This window comes from Seriola dumerili, unplaced genomic scaffold (assembly GCF_002260705.1).
Source record: "Seriola dumerili isolate Sdu_G_001 unplaced genomic scaffold, Sdu_1.0 BDQW01000149.1, whole genome shotgun sequence".
In the NCBI taxonomy this organism is placed as follows: Eukaryota; Metazoa; Chordata; class Actinopteri; order Carangiformes; family Carangidae; genus Seriola; species Seriola dumerili.
The window spans coordinates 1,396,740-1,405,073 of record NW_019174404.1 but is presented as its reverse complement, the minus strand read 5'-3'; the positions used below and the strand labels follow the sequence as shown (position 1 = coordinate 1,405,073).

The 8,334-nt window shown below is 42.0% G+C and overlaps 2 protein-coding genes across 2 annotated transcripts; one reads left to right on the top strand and one right to left on the bottom strand.

Annotated features, from left to right (window-relative positions):
• Positions 1–2,385: 2,385 nt before the first annotated feature.
• Positions 2,386–4,750, top strand: LOC111225539 (complement factor D-like). Its single transcript, XM_022750476.1, has 5 exons — positions 2,386–2,515; positions 2,902–3,058; positions 3,440–3,581; positions 3,698–3,988; positions 4,224–4,750. Exons 1-5 carry the CDS (start codon positions 2,449–2,451, stop codon positions 4,401–4,403), a joined length of 837 nt encoding a protein of 278 aa, XP_022606197.1. The 5' UTR covers positions 2,386–2,448; the 3' UTR covers positions 4,404–4,750.
• On the bottom strand, positions 4,515–7,968 carry LOC111225538. Its single transcript, XM_022750475.1, has 3 exons — positions 7,877–7,968; positions 6,796–7,635; positions 4,515–6,355 (listed from the first exon to the last, which is right to left on the bottom strand). Exons 1-3 carry the CDS (start codon positions 7,884–7,886, stop codon positions 5,643–5,645), a joined length of 1,563 nt encoding a protein of 520 aa, XP_022606196.1. The 5' UTR covers positions 7,887–7,968; the 3' UTR covers positions 4,515–5,642.
• Positions 7,969–8,334: the final 366 nt, after the last annotated feature.

Below are 8,334 nucleotides of genomic sequence, written 5' to 3'. Positions count from 1 at the left end.
AGTTCAAACTCACTCTGTGAAATGAGGGCGACAACAAAAACAGCAGCAGCAGCCACGAGCACTTCTTTCCCTGACCACCATGATGTTGGTTTTACCAAAACACCAGCCACTGTGCTGCTTTAAAGCCTTCACTTGAAAGAGAGGAAACATAAATCAAGTAGATATGGTGCAAGGCACAAGTGGGAGTCTGACCGTCCTCCTTCTCCCCCGTTTCCTGGAACAAAAACACAGAAAAACATATCACATGCTCACTGACATCTTTTACTTTGATGGAGACTCTCTTCATTTGAAACTTCTCTATGTATAAGGCTGTATATTCTTGACAATCATGTGGTTTGTGCTCAGCTACTCATTTTTCACCTGATCACTTCTCCCTCACTTTGGGCTGAAGTTTAGATCAAAATCTCTTAAATTTACAGACACTTGTTTCCAAAGTGTGTGCACTTATTGATGCCAGGAGAAATGGTGCAGGCGGTTTACTTTCACATACTTTTCTGATATCTTTAAATTACTAAACACTGAGATTTGGATGAACCCCCCCTGACCTCATGCACTTAAACACAACACTCACAGGAAGGACGTCTGTCTTCTTTCCTTCTTGTAAATCCACACACAGCCAACATCCAGCAAGTAAGCACATTTGACATGATTTGCAGTGACTTCAGGTTACAAAATATTCTCCCCAACTATGTTCAACCCACACATTACACTGTGCAATACAAAACCTACAGTACACACACACAAACTTAAAAACACTCCTGCAAGACCTAAGGCCACAACTGTACATTCACAAAACACTGTATATTGGAAGTTTTAACTCTTGGAAGAGATTTCAAAATAAAGGTAACTGCAGAGAGACACTAATCCTATTGAGAAAAGAATACATGTTGCATTAAATACCCATGTAAATAATCAATAAACTTATCAAATAAAAACATCCAATCAGGTCTATCTGAATGTGCAGCAAAAATTTGTTTTGGAGGTTTGAAGTTGTGCGAAGGACAGTTGGTGGAGCTTCTGATCATTTAAATCTTTGCTCTTTAGCTCTGAAATTCATGATGCATAGAAGGTGTTGACCAACAGTCAGTCAGAAAACTTTATGTGAACTAAGTTGAAATTCAAAAATGACTCAGACCAGACCAGTCCAGTCCAGTCCAGTCCAGTCCAGTCCAGTGTCCAGTCGCAGTCAGTCCAGTCCAGTCAGTCCAGTCCTGACTGAATATGTTCACAAACTACGAATGAATAAGTTGTCTTACCTAAACCCCCACACTATAGACTGGACTGACTGGACTGGACTGGACTGGACTGGTCTGGACTGGACTGGACTGACTGGACTGACTGGACTGGACTGACTGGACTGGACTGGACTGGACTGGACTGGACTGGACTGGACTGGACTGGTCTGTCATTTTGAATTCAACTTAGTTCACATAAAGTTTTCTGACTGACTGTTGGTCAACACCTTCATGTACATCATGAATTTCAGAGCTAAAGAGCAAAGATTTAAATGATCAGAAGCTCCACCAACTGTCCTTCGCACAACTTCAAACCTCCAAAAAAATTTTTTGCTGCACATTCAGATGGACCTGATTGGATGTTTATTGATAAGTTTATTGATTATTTACATGGGTATTTAATGCAACATGTATTCTTTTCTCCAATAGGATTAGTGTCTCTCTGCAGTTACCTTTATTTTGAAATCTCTTCCAAGAGGTTAAAACTTCCAATATACAGTGTTTTGTGAATGTACAGTTTGTGGCCTTAGGTCTTGCAGGAGTGTTTTAAAGTTTGTGTGTGTACTGTAGGTTTGTATTGCACAGTGTAATGTGTGGGTTGAACATAGTTGGGAGAATATTTTGTAACCTGAAGTCACAGCAAATCATGTCAAATGTGCTTACTTGCTGAATGTTGGCTGTGTGTGGATTTACAAGAAGGAAAGAAGACAACGTCCTTCCTGTGAGTGTTGTGTTTAAGTGCATGAGGTCAGGGGGGGTTCATCCAAATCTCAGTGTTATGTAATTTAAAGATATCAGAAAAGTATGTGAAAGTAAACCGCCTGCACCATTTCTCCTGGCATCAATAAGTGCACACACTTTGGAAACAAAGTGTCTGTAAATTTAAGAGATTTTGATCTAAACTTCAGCCCAAAGTGAGGGAGAAGTGATCAGTGTGAAAAATGAGTAGCTGAGCACAAACCACTGATTGTCAAGAAATATACAGCCCTAATTATAGGCAAGTTCAAATGAAGAGAGTCTCCATCAAAGTAAAAGATGTCAGTGAGCATGTGATATGTTTTCCTGTGTTTTTGTTCCAGGAAACGGGGGAAGAGGAGGACGGTCAGACTCCCACTTGTGCCTTGCACCATATCTACTTGATTTATGTTTCCTCTCTTTCAAGTGGAAGGCTTTAAAGCAGCACAGTGGCTGGTGTTTTGGTAAAACCAACATCATGGTGTCAGGGAAAGAAGTGCTCGTGGCTGCTGCTGCTGTTTTTGTTGTCGCCCTCATTTCACAGAGTGAGTTTGAACCTGCATTGTTTCCTTCTTAACTAATATTTCATCTAATTAATTTATGTCCATTGGTTTAAAGTGTTATTGTACTTTTACTATTGTGTTATTGTTGTATTTTGCTGCAAATACAGACGGGTACAGTTGTAAAGATGCCCTCTAATTTATTCTTTGCTCATTATTCTATTTTTTAACATTTGGGTGGTTGTACTTACTGATTGTATAGTTTGGATAACAAAGTTTCCTTGACATGAAACAACAACAACCTCCTCAGTAGCTAGGTCAATATGTCTTTATACCTTTCCACATGTAAAATTTTGTATTCTGCAGAAATGTTCAAATATCTTTAATAAGTTGAACTTTTCATTCTGTTTTGTGTGTTTCCATCATTTGAGGCGAGGGTATAATGGGCGGCAGAGAGGCAGCGCCACACTCTCGACCTTACATGGCCTCCATCCAGAAGCCAAAAGGAGAGGGTTTCAAACATGATTGTGGAGGGTTCATGGTCGCAGATCAGTGGGTGATGACTGCAGCTCACTGTTTGCAAAACGGGTGAGGAAACCTTCCTGTATGCATGATGGATGTATGTGGGAAACAGAAATTACAAGATTAAGACAATGTATTTGTATATGTTTATTTATTTAACACACAAATGTGTGTGTTTTCTTTAGGAGAGCTGATGTAGCCCAGATTTTGTTTATGGGACTTTTTTGGCGATATTATCACATTAACTTGTTCTGTTTTTGTGGATGAATTCACTCATTAAACTCACTTAGTTCGAGGGTGCGAGTGTAATTTTTTGTCAAGTACATTGTGAACAATTTTATCTTCATTTTCAGTGATCATTATGTTTATACAATAGAAAAGGAAAATGTGCACAATAACATGTTTTATCATCATGCAATACTATAATATTATTGTGCTTTTTCACAGGCCAAATGGAAAGAAAGTAGTGCTGGGTGTCCATTCTCTGAGTGAAGCTGAAGAAACAAAGCAAACCTTTGACATTTTGGAGATTTACAATCACCCAAACTTTAACCCCGCAAATTATGATAATGACATTGCTTTAATAAAGGTAAGTGTATATTTTGTGCCACTGCCTGCAGTTTTCTAAAGTGTGTACTGTTGTGTTGTTATGTTTTAGGGAACAAGCCAACAGACCATCAAAATTCTTCCGTGTCGTTTTTGCAGTTGGATCGTCCATTTGTGGCGTCTGACGCTGTTGGAGTGGTGGAATTCCTGCGAGCGGGAGGCACGAACCCCACCGTCGATGAAGAGGTAGAATCAGCCGGCTGGGGAGCCCTTGACGACCTGGGGTCCAGGCCTGACAAGCTCAAAGAGGTGGCGGTCGACGTGTTCAGCTCTGTTTTGTGCAGTCGCGAGGACTACTACAGCTACAAGTTCACCACCAACATGATCTGCGCGCACAGAGTTTGCCCAAAGCCCTGTGCTAAACCATATAGGAAGGAAGACACTTGTGATGTAAGTTTTAGTTTTTTCACTGAATATAAAGCTCTGCAGCCCCACAGAGACACTGACACGGCTGCAGACCCTGTTACGTGATACCTCAGTGCGTGTAGCTGTTGTCATTTCACCTCGGTCACCTTTCGCTCTGATTCGTTTGCTTGCTCCCAACTGGAGTCACCATTGTATTTTGTTCAAATGTGTAAACACTGTCATTTCCTGTTAACCCTTTTCTGACTGTCTTGTCTTTCAGGGTGATTCTGGGGGACCTCTGCTCTACAATGGCACCGTGGTGGGCATCACCTCCAATGGCGGGGGGAAGTGTGGCCAGCTGAGAAAGCCTGGAATTTACACCATCATCTCCCACTACACCGAGTGGATTGACACCGCGATGGCCCCGCCGCCCACTGCAGCAGCAGAGGAGAGCGATTAAATAAGCAACAGCAGCAATAAATCAATCAAACTTTATATGATTTTTTTTCTGCGTACTCTATAGCACCTTTCATACTGGTTCATGCAATTAAAAATGCTTTACAGATTATTGAAAGCTGATAATAAATTGTAAAAAAAAAAACAATATAACTAATAGTTACTGATTGTTCTGCACATGAACACAAGTTTTTCTTTGTCATTTGCAACTAATGCATGGCTCTAGAGATTGATTTCCAGTATGGCATAACATACCACACAGATTCACCCAGATAAGATATTTTATATTGTATTTCACATTCCTTCCTCAAATTACTGTATAAAAGAATCAATAAATTACAGTTTAACACATCCTGATGTCACGTGTGTCTTCTGTTGTTTTGTACAATAAGCATCAGACGAAGTGCAATGACAGAGATGTCTGGAGATTAAAAGAGATCGACACAAAAGGTTCATCAAACCATATAAAAGACTGTAATGAGTGTAAAGATGAGCAGTTATTGACAAAACCCATCATAAATGTTAAATTACAAGCCATTACATCATACTCAGTCACAGATCGAACAGAAATAGTTTTACCCAATAACCGCGACAATGAAATCTAAACCACATTTATCATCAATCTTTTGTGCAGTTGCATGAGTTTGTTGGCAGCTGAGTACATCTGAAGAATGCTGTTTGAGGAAGCGACTGTTAGGCAATCGACATATCAAGCAAGCACATCTCATGAACTTGTCAGATCAGTCCTCGTACCCATGGGGAAGTCCAAAAAGTACATCAAATCTGCAGCTGTGCTTTTTCTTTTCCTCCCCTCTCTGCTCGGTGCAGATAAACATGTCACGAATTATTCCTGATATGTTCCACTCTGCCGTTTAATCTGGAAAATCCCCATAACACCACCATTTAATATAATATTATCTGCATGTCACTTGCATTTATGTCTAAAGCATATGAATACAGTCTAAAAAATATAGGAAGTAAACCCCATAAATTGCAGATTTTGTGAAATTCACTCATTTAGATTAATCCAGCTTTCAAAAGCAAATCATGACAGCATCTTATTTAAAAGTAATACATTTGCATTGTAATTCAATCTGATTCAAAATGCCTGCAGTGACAGCTCATTCCACATATTTGAATCAATACATCACCAGAAAATGAACATTTCATGCTTCAAGGAGGAAATCTTAATCACAGATTGTATGACGTTGTACAGGTTTTGCATACATAGTGTCTCCCCTCATTAAGCTTCTCTCAATAAGTAGTTTACTTCCAGCACCCCCTCCTGTCTCTCCTCGATCACTGACTTCCTCTCCTGCAGCTCCTGCACAGAAAATCTCCTCACTGAGCAGGAGCGTTCCCCGTGTGACGCAACCAGTTTGTTCATCCCTGAAAGCAGATCTTTCACTTGAGGGTAGCTCAAAGCATTCTGGGACTTTGTGACATTCACCTCATAATAGCGACTCCCACACTTTCGCAACAAATCCTGCAGGGCTGAATGAGCTCCGGCCACGTAGTCGTTGATCCTCTGAGGCCTGTGCTGGTTACCGTCAAAGCGAACAAACAGAACGATGGCGTGCTCCGCGACCTCTCGTCCAAAGGTCTTCTGCAGGTGCCCCATCATCTCGCTCTCACCCTGGGTGAAGCGTCCCACCTGGAGCACCAGCAAAAACACATGTGGTCCTGGGAGAGACAAAGCCAAGCAATCCTTGACCAGCTCCAGATTTTCTGCCCCGTCTTCATCCCACAGCTCGGGGGTGTCCACCAGGATGAGTCGCCTCCCTGCTGCAAACACCTCTTCTCTCTCACAAGTCAAGGTTGACTGTGGGATTTCATGGCTGGACTCATTAGCAGAGTATTGGTTATATGCTCTCTCTAGAATTAGATTTTTTGCAGAAGTCTTCCCGCTGCCAGAGAGACCCAACAGGATGACAGACATCTTCTTTGTCTCATCATCTGAAAGCCAAAAAAAAAAGAAAAGGAAACAGTTAAACAGCACTAAATTATAAGCAATATCCATATCTGGCTCTCTCTAAAGCAGTTCAGTAACCTGTAATGGGTCATTTGCTGACCATCTCCTCTTTTAATACACATGTAAAACTGAATATTTGATGTTACAAGTCATGATGAAACCCCATGTCAATGTGTAACTGTGTCTCCCCCTAGTGGGAGAAGCCTGCAGCATCACAATGTCTGACAATGCAGTTCAGCAAAAGTTGCAGCAGAACTTTCATGTTTGTGAGAAATGTTCTGAAAGTGGAAAAAATGGCAAAAGGTCTCACATGAGATAAAAAATCACATGGTTCCAACCCACTACATGTCTGTTCAGATGTGCAGGAAAGAGACGGGTTTGAGCTTTTCATCTTGACAAATTTAAAATGAAAAATAAGTCTTACCTTCAGTGGCAGTTATCTGGAGCTGCAGCATGGCTCTATGGCTCATCACAGCCTCCTCAAGACCCTCTCTTTTTGTCTCATATTGCTTTCTTTCAGCCAGCTCCTTCTTTCTCTCCTCAGCGTGCTTCAACCTGAGCGCCTCCATTTCTCTGGCTCTTCTCTCCTCTTGCTGTTGAACCAGCTGCCCGAAGGCCTGCTCCTTCTCCTCTGCCTCTCGCACCTTCTGTTTCAGCATCATCATGGCCGAGTCCTCCGTGCTCCTTTTCCTCGCTTCGGCCAGCATGGTGTCGGTGTAACCGCTCACTCCATTCTCAGCGAGCGTGTAGTCGATCATCTCAAGCAGCGCGCGCATCTTGTGTCCTGCGGCAGATGATGTGATGCGGCAGTATCTTCCATCACACACGTTTATTAACTCCATGAGGGCATCATCCAGTGCGTCGACCACCTTTCCGTCTTCCAGAGAGAGAATTACAAGATATTTTAGAGCCTCAGCTCCAAATTGTGCCTGCAGGATCTCTATCAGTCTTCTTTCCCTCTTTGTATAATGACCACCTTGGATCAGCAGCAGGAATATGCTGACTCCATCTGTGCAAGACATAAAGCAGCCATCTATTGCATTGCTGATGGCCTCTTCTGTCATGTCTTGTTTTAAATCTGCATAGTGCAAGCTGATGAAGTGACCATGCACTGTGAGGTCACAGACTTGGTTTGATCCCAGAGAACTGAAGGTTGACCGGTGGTCCTTATCTCCAGCGCTGTCCCGCAGCAGAGATTTCAGAGAGGACCATTCTTCCACCGTTGCTATGACCGCCACCATGTGCCTCGTGGTAGTTACGCCGTCTGCCAAACCACACAGTCAGGACTTGTCAATTACTTTTTTTAAATGCACAAACCAAATAATAATTAGATCAATAGATTTGGAACAGTTCATATTTTATAATAATGTGCAGCCAACCCAATTGTACATGTTACATTCCAGAGCTTGAAGCAGTTAAAGTGAAGTTACAGAATTATTAAGTGGTTCATAGCATTGGAAAAGTATGACGATATTGATATCAATGTGCAGAAAAGCATTACTCACTGTGGGACATGTTTCTGGCAGGTGCTCCAGCAAAGTCTGTTCTGAGATCCTCGTCAGCTCAAGACAACAGCTCAAACTGGATTCTCTGGCTCTGAAACAAGTATCAGGGGTGGAGGGGTGAAACAAGAGGATGCTTCCTGAATGCAACAATTCCCATGCCACCCGCAGTTTTGCTGTTGAGGAAGTGCATTCCACAATACAGCCTGGAATGAACCTGCATCTTCAACATGCTTCACCTCAGACTCGAGTATACAAAAGAACTCTGCTCCCGCTTTAGTCACAAATATGAAGCACTACTTCCCCCTAACACCTGTGTGCAGACAAGAAAGCTTTATTATAGAGAGAAACCCAAACAGCTCCCACATCTGCCGCAACCGGTTGGGTTTTTTTTATGGGGGTTTTATGAATTGACATTTCTTATTCCTGTGCCCCAGAACAGGTTGGTGAATATTTGTGAA

Coding starts and splice junctions, on each gene's coding strand:
- LOC111225538 (XM_022750475.1), bottom strand. Junction 6,356..6,795: donor CCAGATAACTGCCACTGAAG/GTAAGACTTATT, acceptor TTTGGCTTTCAG/ATGATGAGACAAAGAAGATG.
- LOC111225539 (XM_022750476.1), top strand. CDS start 2,449: ATGGTGTCAGGGAAAGAAGTGCTCGTGGCTGCTGCTGCTGTTTTTGTT. Junction 3,582..3,697: donor ATGACATTGCTTTAATAAAG/GTAAGTGTATAT, acceptor TCGTTTTTGCAG/TTGGATCGTCCATTTGTGGC. Junction 3,989..4,223: donor GGAAGGAAGACACTTGTGAT/GTAAGTTTTAGT, acceptor CTTGTCTTTCAG/GGTGATTCTGGGGGACCTCT.